The sequence below is a fragment of the Falco peregrinus genome, chromosome 3 (assembly GCF_023634155.1).
Source record: "Falco peregrinus isolate bFalPer1 chromosome 3, bFalPer1.pri, whole genome shotgun sequence".
Classification (NCBI taxonomy): domain Eukaryota; kingdom Metazoa; phylum Chordata; class Aves; order Falconiformes; family Falconidae; genus Falco; species Falco peregrinus.
The window spans coordinates 106,485,273-106,502,175 of NC_073723.1; the positions used below are offsets into that span (position 1 = coordinate 106,485,273).

Below are 16,903 nucleotides of genomic sequence, written 5' to 3' on the forward strand. Positions count from 1 at the left end.
CAAGCAAAGTAGTTGTTGCTTGGGTTTGACGTGAGCTGACAACAGAAGCTAAGCTTTGTTCTCAAGTCATTCTTTGTAGTAAACATACCTCGTTTGTGTGTGCGCTGGCGCTAGCTCTGACCCCGGTTCCAGCTCTGCGGCAGCGGGGTCTGCCCAAGGTGCGATATGCTGGCACCAAGAGAAAGGGATAAATTTCACTTGAGCCGAATCCTCAGAGCGCTCTCAGTATTGTTGAGACCTGCAGCCTCTCATCCTTTTATTTTCCTGAATCCTGTGACTAGAAGCTCAGTGAGGAGACAGGCGCAGGGAAGGAGTCTGAACCTTTAGTGAACAGATGGAGGAGTAACCTGCCCTCCTGCACGACAGCAGTTGGTGAGTTCTTAAATTGCGCAGATGCGCAAGGAGCAGAGCCCTCCACCCTGCCTGCATTTGTGTTCTGCTGCCTGTCGGCGCTTCGCAGGATGCACCAAGATCCTGGCTCTGCCCAGCCAGGGTTGGGTTTTCCCCCCCTGTTTGCCAGCGTTGTGGTTTTAGGAGGGCTGGGCACCTGAAGCTGGCAGGCCTGTTTTGTCCAGAGCCACAGAACCAAGCGGACACATACACTTGCGCCCTTTTATTTCACTTTACCACACGAGCGGGAGAGTATGAAGGCAATTATTTTTTTCAGACTAACAAAGTCTTCCTAAGGCAGGCTTTTGATACACTGTGCCCGGGCTGTGTGTTCCTGCCTTTGCTCATGGCACGAGGCAAGAGGAGCTGGTTGACAACCAGGGCATGGCTTCTGTGGCTCTGTGTGCTTGCTTGGTGGCGGGCTCTACGGTGCGAGCTCTTTCTGGGTGGTGCTCTCGGCCCCGCTTTTCTGCTGGCCCTTGCAGCAGTCTTTGCTCTTTGGGGAGGGGTCTCCAGGGGTGCTACTGGGCACGCAGCCCTCCCCAGGGCTGGCCAGAGCCCCCTCCTTGCTGCCAGGTAATACATCCCTGGGGAAGGGAAGGCACCGTGGCAGGGAAAGGGCGTGGGGGGAGTTTGTCACCCAGATGCTTGAAGTCACCTACCTTGGCACTGCTTCGCTGTCATCGCAGATCTTGAGCAGCATCTGTGTCTGTTCCTCCTTGGGCTCCCGGGGCTCCTGCAGCCTGCAGCAGAACGGGCATGAGCCGTGGCCGCAGCACTCCCAGCCCCAAAAGTCCCCCTGTGCCCCTCACCTAGGCTCCAGCCGCTCCTTCACCTTGGCAATGGAGCGGACGTATGGCGCGATCTGCTTGGTGATGGTGGTCAGGCAGCTGTTCTCCTGCCGCAGCTGCAGCAGGTCGTGGAGCTGGGCTGGGGGGCGAGAGGAGCGGGCCTTGGCTGTGGCTGCGCCGCCGGAGTGGACACAGGGGTTTTGGGGCTGCGGGAACAGCGTTGGCAATACCTTCGTAGATCTCCTGCTCATTTGCCACCCGCTGGTACGTCTCCTCCCAGATCTGAAAGGGGGAGAGGGAGCCGGGCAGTGTGCCGCGGTACAGCACGGAGGGACCCTGCTCTACCAGGATGTGCCAGCTGTACCTCCTCGAAGACGCTGCGCATCATCTCCACAGCAGAGTAGTGAGCCGCAATCTGCACATCCATCTGCAAGGACTTCTGCAGGATCTCACTCATAATCTCCGTCTTGATGAGTGAGTGGTGCTTGGTGAGGTCACGGTGCAGTTCCTGCACCTGGTCCTTCAGGCCCTGAATCTCTGTCTGCAGCATCTGCGGGGGCCGGGGGCCATGCCACGTGAGCAGCACCCTCTCCTCCCATCGCAACCCATCCAGCCTCTCCCGACCTGCGCTTCCTTACCCGGTAGGTGTTCTCATAGTTGCGGCAGTGCTCGGCAAAGGGGGTCTCGCGCCCCTCGGCCAGCAGGACCTTGGTGCTGATGTACCGGTGCATCGTTGGTTTCCGCACCATGGGGCCAGCAGACATTTTATCGCCAGCAGCGGGGCAGCCGGGCACCATGAGGGTCTTGGAGCATTGGCCGCCAGGGAGCCTGCATGGAGAGGGCAACAGCCGTATGCTGCAGGCAAGCAACAGTGGGGGCAAGGTGCCAGGGGCCACGCCGCCGGCTTGGCCCCACCGCCCCTCGCCCCCAGTGTGCCTGGGGACACACTGACCCCGTGCGTCCCTTCCCTTGCCTGAGCCCACGGGATCAGCCGGAGGTGCTTTACGCTGCCCTGAAAGTCAGCTTTCTGTGGGTTGCTCTCCCAGTGCCCACAGCTTCAGGACCAGCAAGAGCAGGGAGACGGCAGGAGCCGTGCTCAGCACACTCCTGCTTCTAAAGGGAAGGATGCAGCCCACTCCCTCGCCACCCGTATCTCCTGGCCCCTCAGTGGGCACCGCTGCCCCTGCATCTCCTCCCATCCCGCAGCCTCCCTGCAGAGCCCACCGCCCCAGCTCTGCTGCCCTACCACCATCGATCCTACCGTGCAGTGCCGTGCTCCCTCTGCCCGCACCAGGGCCGGCAGCCCCCAGGAGCTCAGCTGCCCTGTGGCACCAAGCCTGGCTGGGGATGAGGAGCGGTCCCCATGGGGCAGCAGCGCCTGTTTGTCCTCTCCGGATGGGAGTGCCTGGCAGGGCCGGTGCTGCCGTGACATCAATGGGCCTAAATATATCCCGGGTGAGGAACGGCCGGGCACTTCCCTGAAATTCTGATAAAAATAGTGGTGGGCAAAGAGGCTGCGGCGCCGCGGATGTGTGGGTGAGCAGGAGCTGGACCTGGCCCAGTGCCCATGGCAGTAGGGGCAGAGCTCTCTAGGGATGGCAGCAGGGGGCCGGGCTGGGGAGCAGGGTGCAGGCTCATGGGGGCACCCAGCTGGCAGCGCTGCAGCCCACCCACTCTGCTTCTCAGAAGTGTCACTTGAAGCCCCTGGGCCTGTCGTTTGTCAGCACAGCTGTGCTCCATGCTGTCCCCGCACCACTGCCGAGGTGACAGGCTCAAGGGCAGCAGCGCGGGCAAGCTTGGCACGGTGGGATTCCGAGGGGGATGCGTGGCAGGGAATGCAGTGGCATGCGTGGCAGGATGCACCCGAGCAGCGGGTGTGATCCTAGCACCTCACATGTTTGTGCCAGCGATGCCAGCACCGATGCCGCTGGCGCTGCTGACCACGGAGCGGCGTGGGCTGAGCATCAGCAGGGGCTCCAGGCAGCGGGCAAACTCTGCCCGGTACTCGCTGTTGATCTAGGGGGGTGAGTGCAGCTGGGGCCAGGCAGAGCCAGCACGGCTCCACCTTGGTAGAGCTGCTCTACCCAGTGCTGCGGGCAGGGGCTTGGCCCCAGGCAGGTGGCAGGGCTCTACCTTGCTGGTCTGGGCCGGCCGCAGGCGGTGTGGCAGCTTGACGATCCTCTGCAGCCTCTCCATCAGTTGCTGAAAGGCAGCAGCGAGGTGCGGTGAGGGGTGCCCGGCACCCTGCCCGTGAGCCCAGCTCTGCTGCAGGGTGCACCAGCTGCCCCACAGCGGGATGCTCTAGCCACCCCACAGCGCTGGCACCACTCACGTAGCCCAGGTCCAGAAACTCTGCTTTGTTGGCGGAGCTCAGGAATGCCGAGCAGGTCACCAGGTGGACCTGTGTGTGGGGGGGCGTCACTGCTGGCACCCCTGGGGGCTGTGGCAGCCCAGCCCCTGCCTGGCTCCTGGGGCTGGGGCATCCCTGCCTGGCCAGGGACCTACCTGCAGGGTGGGCAGCAAGGAGGCAAGGTGGGCGAGCTGCTCCTTGAACGCCTTCTCCTTCTCCTCATGCTGGCTGCAGCAGAGCAGGGCATGGCACAGCCTTTGTGGGGCACCAGGGAGCCCTCCGGCCCCAGGGCAACCCAACATGCCCTGGGCCGGGGGGGACCCCTGGGAGGTGGCCAGCCCAGAGCCCCTCACCTCTGCACGGCTTTCAGAAGCGCCTTCTTCCTCTCGGAGAGCTGCTCCTGCAAATGGCATGGCCACCCTGTGTCCCATGGCCACCCCGGTCCCCTCCCGCTGCCCTGGCTCGGCCGTGCCCATGCATCAGGCACCCATGGGTGCAGGGCACAATGTGCAGGCAGTTGCTCCACACCTGCATGCGGCCAAAGAGGGAGTTGATGGCCGCCTCCTCCTCGCTGGCACTGTTGCGCACCTCCTCGATCATGGCCTTGAGGAGGACGATGGCTTCGCGGGTGGAGGTCTGCAGCTCCTTCACAGCCTGTCCAGGGGAGGCGAGGCGGCTGCGGCGCTGTGGGCAGCACTGCGTCCCCATACCCCCCCCCCAAGATCTGCCATCCCTGCCCACCATCACTGCCTGGTCCAGCCGCTGGCAGCCCTGCATGTACGCTGTCTCAATGTCGATGCAGTGTGCCCGGCTCTCCCTGTGGGCACAGGTGTCAGGGCACAGGACAGGGTGGGGCACAGGGCAGGCGTGGGGCTGCGGCTGCTCACCCCTGCATGTCCCTGAAGCAGTTGATGCAGAGCATGGACTTCTTCTCAGTGGAGAACATGATGTAGGGCTCCTCATGCAGCGCTGCAAGGGATGGAGGTGTCAGCAGCCTGGCACAGTGTGCGGCGCCATGGCATGATGCAGCACGGCACTCACAGCACTTCTTGTGGATGTCTTTGGTGCGCTTGGAGAGGGAGACTATCTCGTGGCGGGCAAACATCTTGGCACGGTGGGTCTCCTCGCGGCACGGGGCACAGAGGGGCTGCCCACAGGTGTTGCAGAAGTACATGGTGTCCAGCTCCTGCATGGGGGGCAAGGGGGTGGTTGGTGGCAGGCATGGTAGTGGTGAATGGTCCCCTGCCCACCCTGCTGCCCTCACCGCCTTGGCGCAGCGCCGGTCGCAGTTGGCACACTGCACATCTTCCTCACTGTCAGCCGAGCTGTCCACCAGGAACTGCAGGAGCCGGTCCACGGGGGGCAATCCTGTGCCCCCCCTCACCACCGAGGGGTGCCTGCAGGGGTGGGATGGGGATGAGGACAGGGATGGGGCGGTGATGCGATGGGGATGAAGATGGGGCTGAGGACAGGGATGGGATGGTGATGAGATGGGGATGGGGATGAGGACACCTGCCCAAGGTGCAGGTGGGGGCAGCTTTGGGAACACTGGGAGCAGTGCCGTATCAGGCTGCTGGATGCGTGGTGCGTGCCCTTGTCCTGGTGTCTCCCCGGCAGGGTCTGTCCCTTACCCGCAGAGTGGGCAGTGCAGGCGGCCGTCGCTGGCGCGGCCCCGCAGGCAGCTGGCGCAGAAGTTGTGGTAGCAGTCAAGCAGGCAGGGGTGCTGGTAGGGCTCGTGACAGAGCAGGCAGACCAGTGGGTGACAGTTGGCCTTCTCCAGCTCCGAGCAGCTCCCCAGTGGGGAGAAAATGCCACCAGCCATCTGCGGGGCAGAAAGCGGCCCCCCCCATACCCCACTTCACTCCCTTTCCCCAGGGGAGCCCCTGTGCGGCACTGCGGCCACCATGGAAAGGACAAATCCTGGCCCCTGGGGCCTGTGAGCTGCTGCCTATTTTTAGGTTATGAGCTGTGTGGCACGAGACTGCCTCGAATGCACCCCTTCCCCTGGCACCACAGGTTGGGGGGCAGCAGGGCTGGGTGGGATGGCCCCCACAGTGGGGGTGCCCCCCAGGCTGGGTTTCCCCAGAACAGGAGCATCCCCCGGGATGGGGTGTGCACTGCAAAGGAGCATCCCCTGGCATGGGGTGTCCCCTGCAAAGGAGCGTCCCCTCGGGGTGGGGTGTCCCTCGGGATGGGGTGTCCCCTCCAAAAAAGCGTCCCCCAGCATGTGGTGTCTGCCAGGATGGGGTGTCCCCTGCAAAGGAACATCCCTTGCAGCAGAATGTCCCCAGGGGTGGGAGATCCCGCAAGTGATTCCCCAGGAGGGAGCATCCCCTGCAGCGGGGAGTCCCTGTCCCCATCATGGGGCACCGTGGCTGGGCGAAGGCGTTACCTCTCCCTGTCTGCAAGCCGGGGGATCGGCTGTGCGGTGCTGGGTCAGGCCGTGCTGCTGCTCCCCACGCGCCGGCTGGAATGAGAGCGATGCCGAGGCGGCAGGGCCTGGCCGCCCCCGTGACGTGGGGCCCCTGGCACTGCTGGGCCACGCTATGGCCCAAAAATAGCCCTGCGTGTGCCTGGGCGGCCGGCGGCGAGTCTGGGGTGGCATGGGACTGCATGGCCCTGTGGTACGCCCAGGCTGTGGGGACACTGGCACCCAGGGGTGAGGGTGCAGCCTGGGGTGCAAGGAGGGCACCCCGCAGGCAGTGACTGGGGTGCAGTGACATGTGCACCCCATGGGCAATGAGGCATCCTGGGTGCAGGGGGGCACCCTATGAACAGGGGGGCACCCTGGGTGTAGGGAGCACGCTGCAGGCAGTGAGGCACCCCTGGGTGCAGAAAAAACCCTGGGTGCAGGGGGCCCCCCACGGGAGCGGGAGCACACCATGGGCGGCAAGGCACCCCCGGGTGCAGGGGGGCACTCCAGGCAGTCAGCAGGGGGCAGCCCACGGGCAGGGAGGCACCCTGTGTGCTGGGGGCACCCTGCAGGTGGCGAGGCACCCTTGGGTGCAGGGGGCACCCCATGAGCAGCGAGTAGCCCATGGGCGTGAGGGCACCCCTGGGTGCAGGGACACGCCCCGCCGCAGGCACCGAGGTGCCCCGGGGAGGCCGCAGTCCCCCCGGGCCCCGCCGCCGCCCTCTCCGGCCCCGCCGGCAGTCCTCCCCCCGCCCGCCGCCGCGCGCCCGCCCCGCCCAGCCAGGCAGCACTATGCGCTCGCGGGGCAGTCGGAGGCGTGCGCGGGCGGGGCCGGAAGCCATCGACTCCCTCAGCGATCGGCTGGGGGAGCCTGCGCAGGGCGCGCGGCCCGCGGCGGCCCGGCGGCAGCGTGGGCGCAGGCGGAGCGGCGGGCGGCGCCTGCGCAGTGGCCGCCCGAGGGTGCTTGCGCGCGTGCGCGCGGCGCGGCGCTCCCTTTTTGCCCCTTCGCTGGAGCCGCCATGGCGCCCGTGGTGAGTCTCCGGCGGCGGCCGGGACGGGCCGCCTTCCCTCCACCCCCTCCCGGGGGCTGCCGGGCCGCCGCCCTCCCCGGTCCCGTCTGTCCCGGCCTGTTCGCCCCCGGCGCGGCTCCCCCCTGCCCTGGCCTGCGCGTGGGGCTGGGCCTGGGCCTCCTCCGGGCCGAGCGCCCGGCGTGCGGCTGGGAGCCCCGCCCGCTCCCCGCAGCCCCCGGCCCGCATCCTGCCCCGGGGGCCTGCCCAGCGCTCTCCCACCGGCCCGCAGCTCGGCCCGGTCCCCTTGTCTCCGGCCTGGAGCTCGGTCTGGCCCCCGCTCGTCCCCCGCGGGGCCCGTGTTCTGGAATGGATCTCTCACGGCTCTCTTCCCCTCCTCCCTGCAGAAGAAACCTGCAGCGAAAGGTGGCAAAAAAAAGAAGCAGGTGTTGAAGTTTACCCTGGACTGCACCCACCCCGTGGAGGACGGCATCATGGACGCCGCCAACTTTGTGAGTGCGGGGCCTCTCCGCTGCCCCGGGGGCAGATGTGATGGCCCTGCCGTGCCCCCATCCCCCGCCCCATCCCCTGGCCCTTCTTCTAGTGGGGGCTGCCAGCTCCATTCCCAACAGCATATTGGGGAGCGTGGCCTCAGCAGGCCCCTGCTGTCTGTTTCAGCCCCTCACTGGGGTGCAGCGTAAAAGCCTGTGTCCCTGGGAAACGCCCAGCAGACAAAAGCAGGCTGGGTGGTGCTGGAAGTGACAAGGTGTTTATTGTTTTTAAACGCTTTGCAGTTAAAGCACAAGTGTTTTCCCGACCTGTCGAACAGTACTAGTGCTATTCATCCCTTGTGGGGTGAATTTTCCAGTTCGGTGTCGGGAGCGGTGAGGGCTGGGAGCGCTGAGTTTCAGCACTGTCTGATGAATGTGTTTTCATTCAAACTGCTGGAGCACGTGTTTGAAGTGCAGGGCTGTGGCTGAGGTGTCCTCAGAGTATCCCAGCCCAGCTGTCACTTCACTGGCTGTCCCCTTGGAAGGTGGGAAACGGTGTCCCTGCCTTGCAAATCTGGTGTGTTCAGACCTGAGAGCCTCACTCGGGTGCAGGTCTGAATGGGCCAGCTGGGTTAGCTGTGGATAGCATGGGCAGGCTCAGAGCCTCGTGCCTGCAGGAAGGTGGCTTTTCTCCACTGCCTCTGGAGATAATGGCATTTCTGTCTCTTCCCCAGCTCTTAACAAAAAGCCAAAGTGTCAGGCACAGGCGAGCTTGGGAGGCCACGTCTGGTGGGAGCTGGCAGCCCTGGCTAAGCGGTGGTGTTCCTTTTTGCAGGAACAGTTCCTGCAGGAAAGGATCAAGGTGAATGGCAAAGCGGGAAACCTGGGAGGGGGTGTGGTGACCATCGAGAGGAGCAAGAGCAAGATCACAGTCACGTCAGAGGTCCCGTTCTCAAAGAGGTGAGGCGGCAGGGCAGCCCTGTGTCTCAGAGGTGCTGGTCACAGCTGTGAGGCTGTTTCCGGTGCCGGGAGCTGTGGTCAGTTGCTACCAGCAGCATTTGGCCCTTGACGGGGGATTGCCAGCATTCATACAGGATCCTGGCTGGCAGGAGGGCCCTGTAAGTGATGTCTCGGTACAAGAATTATGCCAAGGGTCTCGGTTACGTGTTGTGTGATGCTTGGTGTGGTGGCTGCCATTTTGGAATGATTTTTGGGAGAGATATGTGGGTGATGCTTTGCTGGGAGGGCTGGTGGGGTGGGGGGCAGGAGAGGATGCGCAGCCGAAGGGGTGCCAAGTCTGGAGTTTGGGGGTTGATCTGCAGCCATGCTCTTCTGCTCTCGTCAGAGTGGGCTCCTGCCCTCTGCTTCCTCCTTGTGGCTGCCTGTCCTTTGTCTGGCTTCAATAAACGTGGGTTTTGCCGGGGCAGAGACAGCACGGTGAAGCAGCTGGAGATCTACAATGGTGGGAAGAGGAAAACTGTGTGATGCTGGGGCGGTGCTCTGCTCTGTGAGCACAGCGCGGTTGCTCCGTGTTGGTGCCGCACCTGGCATGTCCCAGCAGCTGCTGTGGGAGCTGGCAGCGGTTAGCTACCACCGAGCAGGGATCTGTGGTGTGGAGATATGGCACAGTGGTCACGGGGTTGGAGGGTGAGGGGAGGGAAATTATTTCACAGGCTCCGTGTCATGGTGTCACCGATGTGATTGACCCGGCAGCATCTTTTTCCAGCCAAAGCTTTGCGGGGTTGTGCCCAATGGGATGCATTGCCGCTGGTGGCGGCAACCCACGGGAACGGGTATTCGCGTTGGCCCAAACCGCAGTGGCGGGGCAGAGCGCACCCCGAAACGCCCGTGCGGTGCTGCTGGCAGAGCAGGGGGGGCAGGGGGCAGCTTTCAGCCACTCTTCTCCCCGCAGGTACCTGAAGTACCTGACCAAGAAGTACCTAAAGAAGAACAACCTGCGCGACTGGCTGCGCGTGGTGGCCAACAGCAAGGAGAGCTACGAGCTGCGCTACTTCCAGATCAACCAGGACGAGGAGGAGGAGGAGGAGGATGATTGAGCCGGCCCGCCGCCCGGCAGCCATTTTGTACAGTTTCGCTTACCTGGAATAAACGGCGGGGATGGTTGCAGAGAGCCCGCGCTCGGCTGGCGCCCGCGGGCCCCGGGGCCGTTTTCTGGGGGGGATTCGGGGCTTTTCGGGGAGGGGGGGGGGGGGGGAGGGGGAGGGCGGGGCGCGGTGACGTCCCGGGGGGCGTGGCGTGGCGGCCGCCATCTTGGCGCGGAGCGGCCGCGCCCGCCGCTCGGCCCCGCCGCTGGGGCCGCTCCCGGCATGCGGGGGCCGCCGGGCGGCCGGGAGCTGCTGGAGGACGCGGAGAACGAGGAGGACGTCTCGGGTAGGCGGCGAGAGGGCGGGCGGGGCCCCCCCCGAGGGGTACGGGGTGAGCGGGCTCCCCGGCCCGGCCCCGGGGAGCCCCCGTTACCCCCGAGAATGGGTGGTGGGCACTTGGCGGCGGCCCCGGGAGGGCCCGGCCCCGCCCCGCTCCCCGGCCCGCGGGCCCGCCTCAGGGCGGCGCTGGCGCCGGGGGGCAGCGGGCTGCGCCCGCGACTCCCTGTCGGGGGGCACCCTGGGGTCTTCCTCGGGGGTGGGGGCCGTGCGCGGCCGAGCCCCCTGCCCTCTCGGGGGACGCTGGGGGCCGGGATGACGCCCCCCGCAGCAGCGAGCGGGCCGGGGTCACTCCTGGCGCTACCGGTGAGGTTCGGGCCCCTGCCCGGCCAGGGCTGCCATCGGCGTGGGGCGGGAGCCGTGTCCCGGCGGCTCCGGGGTGATGCTGCTGGGTGAGCTCAGAAACGCAAAATAAACATCCTGGCGTTGGCCTTGTGGGGATGGACAGGGCAGCAGCGGGATCGCTGCGGGCTGGGTTTGGGGAGAAAACAGGGATGGGAAGGTGGTGGTGGGTGTGGGAAGGGTCCCTGAGCTGGTGCGTGCAGCCCAGCCGCGTGCCAGCGGTGCTCCCCCAGCACAGAGCTACAGCAAACCAACCTTGGGTGAGCCCTGGCACCCATCGTCCGCACAAAGCCTTCCCTTCATCCGCCTTCCCTTGTGTCTCTCGGTGGGCTTTCCTTGCAGATCCCAAAGGGAGAAGCCTGCTGCTCCCCAGTTACCTGCGGACCCAGATCAGGGAGAGCAAGCAGCGTGTGGGGGCTTCCCCATGCCCCCATCTCCCGGGGGCAAAACACAGGGTGGCAAAACCTGGGGTGTTGACGTGCGGTGGCAGTGGGGAGCTGGGTGCCAGGAGTGCTGGGGCAGGGGTCTTGCCAATGATCCCTCGAGGCGCAGCAGCGGATCATCTGCCCGTGTGGGTGTCTCCAGGAGAGGCTGTAGAGCTCCATCTCTCATGGCCTGATGCTGCTGCTGGGGTGTGCTCCTCTGCTCAGATGAACGCGAGTGTGGCGCCCCGTGTGCCCGTGCCATCTGCCCGCGTGAGCTGTGCCTTTTGTCCCCAGAAGATGATGACGGGGTGCTGGAAGGACTGGATGAGTTTTTTGTGGAAGAACAAGTTGCTGTGCAGAAAAAAAAGAAATCCAAGAAGCTGAAAGACAGCAAGGCTGCCAAAATCAAACGGAGGAAGAAGGAGGTAACACTACATGCTCTCATACTGGGCTGGGGGGCTCCTCAGCCATGGCACAGAGGCAGGCTGCTCATGGTGCCAACGGTTGCTGTCAAGCACCTCTCCGCTGTTGGTAGATGGAAAGGGGGAGCGTTGTCTGCGCATTCCCTCATCAAGTAGGTGCTCTCCTGGCCTTGGGAGGTGACCCAGAGCCAGGGCATGAGTGGTTCTTGTCCAGCTCAGATTGTCTGGGCTGGAAGTCTGCCCTCCAAGCAGTCTCTGGAGAGCAGCTGTGGGGAGAAGTGGCCACCGTGCCTTCTGGCAGCTCTCTGGCTGCCCGCCCCCTCGGGAGGGGCTCGGCTTCATCCAATGTTGATGCATGATGTTGATGCATGCAACGGTATGTTGAAGCCCTCCTGCCTGTGCTGCAGTGCAGCACCTCCTTGCTGCTGTCTCTGGGGACAGGCAGGAAATCTTTCTGGCATGTCCTGTACCGATGTGGTGGCTGGGGCTCGTGTTTCTGAGGAGGGAGGTGTGAACAGGGGGCATGACTGGGGCAGGACTTGGAGTTTTCTGTGGACATTAGTGTCAGCCATACTTGTCCAGGGTGTTTTGCAAGCGAGTTGGTGTAGGGGTTTCTAGGATTTGGCCTTCTGTAGGAAAACAAAGATGAGGCATTGTATGCTCAAGGACCAGGCCTTACTGAGGCTGCGCTGGGGGTCCTCTGTCTGGCCGGGAAGGCTGGCTGGCTCTGCGTGTGCTCTGCCAGGGCACTTGGCTCAGACATGGCGTGGCACAGGAGCAGAGCTCGCTGCCACATTGTGCCGTGCGGGCTCTGCCACTCGCTCTCTCATCCCTGGGCAGTGCTGGGTGTGAGGACAGGAGCAGCCATCTTGTGTGCTGGCCCTCTCGCTGAGTAGGTGCCAATAGGCTTCTGGAAAGAAAGGGTGAACGGCAGAGAGGTTCCTCGTCCCCCTTCCTTCCCCAGTGATGCTGTGGCTGGGGGGAAGTCACTCACCTAGGACAACTAGATGCATCCCCACCCCTTCCCTTGCCAAAGCAGGGCTGAACGATGCTGAGCGACTCTGGTCATCCCCTCCTCCAGCTGCTCCCTGTGGGATCTAAGAACAGATTGGCTGGATGAGGTGGTGTGGTTTTTTTCAGTGCTTTTGCTGCTGATGGGAGCATGATGAGCTGCTGCTTTAAAGAAAGCCAATTCCATCCTGCCAGCCTTTTGCAGAAGCTGTGGCCCCAAGGAGGGCTTTTTTTCCTTCAGGGGCATGGTGGTGTTGTCTGCGGATACCACGCAAAGCTGGCTCAGGCCCTGCCTCTTCCATCACTGGGTGCATTTTTTGCCTGTGCTGTTTTTCTGGGGAGATGCAAAATAAAATAAAACCTCGTGGTGCTTTGATCTCTGTTAATTTTCTGTCAATGTAGCAATGTGTACAGTTTGTGCTGAGTCTGACTGTTCCCTTACTGGAGGTGGGGAGAAAATAGCAGGCTGAGTATTGAGTGTGCTACTTTTTGTCATTAATGCCTTGTGTGGGCAGTTTTAAACAACCTCAGCTCCGCGTGTGGGAGACTGTTCCCTTGTCCATCTAAGCCAGTGTGAAGCTGGTGCTGTAGCTGTCAGTAGGCACCGAGCAGCACCCAGACTGCCTTTAGGATGAGAAGATAAAAGATGGGAGGACCTTGAATGTGGGTTCCTTTTCCTAAACCCCTCCTTAGGAGTTTTGTGGGGTGCATGGATTTCCCCCTGCTATTGGTCAGTGGGAGTGAGGTGGAAGCCTGCAATGTGGGGCCCAGTGCCTGTGCTACAACTGACAGGTGCCCTGTAGTCCCCTGTGGTTTTGCCGTTGGAGTGTGGGGCAGGAGCACTGCCGTGCTGCACTTGCGCCTGCACTAGCTGCAGTGGAACTCGTGTTTGCGGTGGCGCTGGCGGGAGCCCTGGTGCAGGAATGGATGCTGCAAACCCCTGGAAAAATCTGCATGAAATAACCTGACTGCGGTTAGAACCTCAGTGTATGGAGATGAAGGCCCTTGTCAGCGAAGGGAGCAGAGAGGGGGGATTTCGACCTGTACTGCGGCAGTTACCATGACAACCAATTATTCCATGCCAAATGACAACTGTTTATAACCCTGCTGAAGGAAAGGCTCGGTTTGTTCCGAACCGAGAAGGACCATGAGTCCGTAATGGCGGCTGGGTGAAAGTGTGTCTCGGCAGCTGGTGCTTTTGGGCGTTAAGATAAAGTCTGGTTGCCGGGCAGGGGGGTCCCGGGCAGGGGGGCCGGGCGCGGAGGGGCCGGTAGCGGCGGCGGCAGCTAGGCCGGGCTGGGGCTGGCGGGGCCGAGCGCTGTCCGTGGTGCTGAGCCCGTGGGGCCGGGCGCTGTCCATGGTGCTGCGATCCAGCGCCGCCCGTGGGGCGGAGGCCGGGCGCTGTCCGTGGTGCTGAGGTCGAGCGCCGCCCACGGTGCTGGGCCCGAGGCCGAGCGCTGCCGGTGCCACAGCCTCCCGCTGCGCCCTGGAGCTGCTCCGCACGCCGGCGGGCGGGCTGTGCCGTCCGTGGCCGGAGCGCTCCGGGTGCGGCGGAGGGAGGCCCCAACGCACATGTCCTCTCGCAGGCTCCCTTGGGACCCGAGTGCTCCACCCAGCAGGCGGCGGCATTCCTTAGCGTGGTAACGTGGTCGCTGTCGGTGTTGTGCAGCGCGTTGTGGTCTCTCTTCCAGATAGAAAGCTCAATTCCACCTGACCAGTCTCCTCTCTAGCTCTCCCCAGCTTGGTGTGGCCATCTGAGCCTAGTTCCCGCTGGCTGTGGGGGAGCAGGATGCATCCACCAACTATCTAGCAGTTGGCTCAGGTTGCTGCCGAAGCTGTGTGTGACCAAGGCTCTGCTGGAGATGGGAAGCGTCATGTAGCTGCTTGTCTCAGAAAGTGAGGGAACGCATCCAGGCTCACCTGACTTACTCTGCACTCATGCACCCTTCAAGACTGTGCACCCACCAGGACTGCTTTGTTCATGTGTCAGCTGAAATCCTCCTGCAGTCACACATTTTGACTGCAGCACATAGTGCCCAGCTGGGCAGAAAAAGAAAACAGCGACAAAGCAAAACCCTAGCACGATACCTGTCTGAGCTAAAATGCTGCACATGACTGAAGAGATCTGCTCTTCCTTTTGTTTAGTTTCTTAGCTGTTTACACTGTGGTAGAAGAATGCAACCTTATCCATGTAAAACTAAAATAAACACAGGACAGAACGTTGTATATTACCCGTGCTATATCAGTCAAAAATGTTGCCAGGGTGTTGTGTGTCTGACAGTTTGGGATTTTTTAGCAGAGCAGTTAGCCGCCTCTCAGAGGCATTGCTCTTTGCTTTACTACGCAGCTGTTTTTAATGTGCATGTTCACTTACTTGCCTTTCTGTCTCCTGGTTTTCTGTTTGTGCCACTGCTCACTGCAGTGGTCCCTGGCTGCTGTGCTATTGCAGCATCTGGGTGCTTTCAGAGGAGCACATTACAATATGGAGGCCAAGCAGGCTTCCATCTGCATGGCTGTGGCTCATTTCTCTTGCCTCTTTTGGTGAGTAAGTCTTGAGGCAAAAGCATAAACTTTCCATTCTGTATACCTTGGTCTAGACAAGCTTTTCCAAAACAGAGTTTCCTCTTTATTGTGTAACCTTCTCCTCTGGTTTCTGGCACTTCCCTCAGGCATGGGTTGCCTTGTGTGAGCGGATATGTTCATAGTGCTGCTGGAATGGAGGGAGGGAGGGAATGGCTCTGTTTACAGATGGGGACTTGGGGCAGAAGGTTGGCCAGGGATCACAGAACTGCCCTGACAAAACAGTTCAAATAACCCAAGGATTTCTTTCTGTCTGCTCTGCTGTGGTCAGGCGCTTCTTGCTGTTCCTGAATCTGCTTTGCGTGGTGTTTTTCCTCAGCCCCACAGCTTAACGGCAGGGTTATTTGAGAGAGGGTTGACTATGGCTGGTAACAGCAGTGGCTTTGTGCTGGCTGGGAGGGTTTGTTGGAAGAGAGTGGGGGGAGGGGGTGGGGGAGGCCCTGCTCTTTCTCCACTGTCACTTTCTGTTTTAGGGCAGCAATGATGAAATGTCAGACAATGAAGAGGAGATTGAGGAGAAATCTGAGAGTGAAGGGAGTGACTATTCACCCAACAAAAAGAAGAAGAAAAAACTGAAGGACAAGAAGGAGAAAAAGCCAAAACGGAAGAAGAAGGATGAAGAGGAGGATGACAATGAGGATGGAGTTCTAAAGGTACCGAAGATTCCTTTATCCTGAGCTGGTGCTAGAGCATGAGACCTCAGGGTGTGGCCAGATACTTGTGAGTTACCTCGTTCAGAGGAGCTTGCCCTGGGTTTGCAGGTGAAATTGCAGGTGAATGACTGGGAGAGGAAAGGTTGTATTTTTCTGTTGTTGTCTTGCATGCAGAGAGAAATTGAGTTTTGTTTAGATATGACACCTGCTGAGGCTTTGTGTTGTATTCCATGGTATGGGGAGCATTTGGATGGTGCCACGTTAATTTCCTTCTTGGAAGCCTGTGAAGCATTAATTTGTTAAGCCATGTGCGTGCTCTGTTTTTTAAATCACAGAAACAGATCCCTGTGCATTGCTGACTAGGGAGAGCATTTGATATGGAGCATGTGACGGACCCAGCCATGTGCTGCTCATCTGCAGAGCTGCAGTCATTTACGTTAACGATCTCTCTGTAAATCTACAGGAGCCCAAGAGCTCAGCCCAGCTGATGGAAGAATGGGGCCTTGATGATGTAGATTATGTTTTCTCAGAAGAAGATTATCATACTCTGACTAATTACAAGGCTTTCAGCCAGTTCCTCAGGTAGGATACTGTTGGTCTGGACGGGGCCTTGTGTGGTGGTTGAGGTTTGGGTGTTGCTCAGTCAAGCAGGTGAAGTTGTGAAGTCAGTTCTGCACTGTGAGCTCCTTGTTGCCTCTCCCCATGTGAGTTGGTCCTTGAGATGCCATTTTAGTGCAGGATTGACTGGAAGACAGCTGAAGTGTTTGTCTCTCCCTCTCCCCAAAACCTCATTTTGTGCATGCGCTTATTTGAAACGTTTTGTGCGAAAAATGATAATGCATTTTTGCTCACACTATGAACCATCCAAAACACAACAGGCATTTCAGAAGCGGGTCTCTGAGGAAGTTTAGGTGGGCCCCCTTTTGTATATGTACTTGTTTCAGAAACCTCTAGTTGCTGCTGCCTTTCCAAGGGAGCTGCTCCCAGAGGACCAGAGCAGCCTGCTGCTGTGTGAGGCGGGCACCGCTGGTGTATTTCTTGGGCTGAAGTACCAGCGCACAATACGCAGGAGTGGATGCACAGCGAAGTGTTTCTGTTATCACCTGGTTCTCCCTCTGCCCTTCCCTGCAGGCCTCTGATCGCCAAGAAGAACCCCAAGATCCCCATGTCCAAGATGATGACTGTGCTCGGTGCCAAGTGGCGGGAGTTCAGTGCCAACAACCCATTCAAGGGCAGCTCGGCAGCAGCGGCAGCAGCGGCCATTGCTGCAGCTGTGGAGACCGTCACCGTCACCCCACCGCTTGCTGCCAGCCCCCAGCAGGCTGCCTTGCCCACTGTCATCAGGAAGGCCAAGACCAAGGAGGGCAAGGGTAGGTGCCAACTGCGGTGGGCTGAGCGGAGGGGCTGTGCTCATTGGTGGCAAGCTGTGTGCCTGCTGGGCCTGCAGAGCTAGCCAGCCGCGTCTTCAGGCTGGTGGAGGTGGGAAAGCATCTCCAGGCAGGAGACACACTTCAGCAAACCAGGGAGGTGAAGGTAGGGCCAGAGGTGTATCTGCAACTTCCTTTTTCCCTTGCAGAAGTCCTAGAG

The 16,903-nt window shown here is 61.3% G+C and overlaps 3 protein-coding genes across 7 annotated transcripts in view; 2 read left to right on the forward strand and 1 right to left on the reverse strand.

Moving 5' to 3' along the window:
• Nucleotides 1–395: 395 nt before the first annotated feature.
• On the reverse strand, nucleotides 396–6,709 carry RNF207 (ring finger protein 207). Its single transcript, XM_055798560.1, has 18 exons — nucleotides 5,924–6,709; nucleotides 5,163–5,353; nucleotides 4,796–4,928; nucleotides 4,573–4,717; nucleotides 4,419–4,500; nucleotides 4,273–4,348; nucleotides 4,060–4,185; nucleotides 3,885–3,931; nucleotides 3,687–3,759; nucleotides 3,514–3,582; nucleotides 3,315–3,383; nucleotides 3,076–3,197; nucleotides 1,820–2,009; nucleotides 1,546–1,731; nucleotides 1,412–1,463; nucleotides 1,203–1,320; nucleotides 1,053–1,133; nucleotides 396–977 (listed from the first exon to the last, which is right to left on the reverse strand). The coding sequence occupies exons 1-18, from the start codon at nucleotides 6,413–6,415 to the stop codon at nucleotides 815–817; spliced, it is 2,415 nt and encodes an 804-aa protein (XP_055654535.1). The 5' UTR covers nucleotides 6,416–6,709; the 3' UTR covers nucleotides 396–814.
• Nucleotides 6,710–6,820: 111 nt separating this feature from the next.
• On the forward strand, nucleotides 6,821–9,573 carry RPL22 (ribosomal protein L22). The gene is made up of 4 exons (XM_055798559.1): nucleotides 6,821–6,975; nucleotides 7,359–7,463; nucleotides 8,278–8,402; nucleotides 9,355–9,573. The coding sequence occupies exons 1-4, from the start codon at nucleotides 6,964–6,966 to the stop codon at nucleotides 9,497–9,499; spliced, it is 387 nt and encodes a 128-aa protein (XP_055654534.1). The 5' UTR covers nucleotides 6,821–6,963; the 3' UTR covers nucleotides 9,500–9,573.
• Nucleotides 9,574–9,656: 83 nt separating this feature from the next.
• The window catches only part of CHD5 (chromodomain helicase DNA binding protein 5), a 31,545-nt gene continuing 24,298 nt past the window's right edge, over nucleotides 9,657–16,903 (forward strand). For 2 of the 5 annotated variants that reach the window (XM_055798543.1, XM_055798546.1), the window contains exons 1-5: nucleotides 9,658–9,833; nucleotides 10,945–11,075; nucleotides 15,137–15,316; nucleotides 15,780–15,898; nucleotides 16,448–16,686. In XM_055798543.1, the coding sequence (XP_055654518.1) occupies nucleotides 9,770–9,833; nucleotides 10,945–11,075; nucleotides 15,137–15,316; nucleotides 15,780–15,898; nucleotides 16,448–16,686 (733 nt within the window). In that variant the 5' untranslated portion in view covers nucleotides 9,658–9,769. Of the gene's footprint in view, nucleotides 9,834–10,944; nucleotides 11,076–15,136; nucleotides 15,317–15,779; nucleotides 15,899–16,447; nucleotides 16,687–16,903 lie in introns of all 5 variants that reach the window. The other 3 variants (XM_055798545.1, XM_055798544.1, XM_055798547.1) reach the window with 3 other exon arrangements.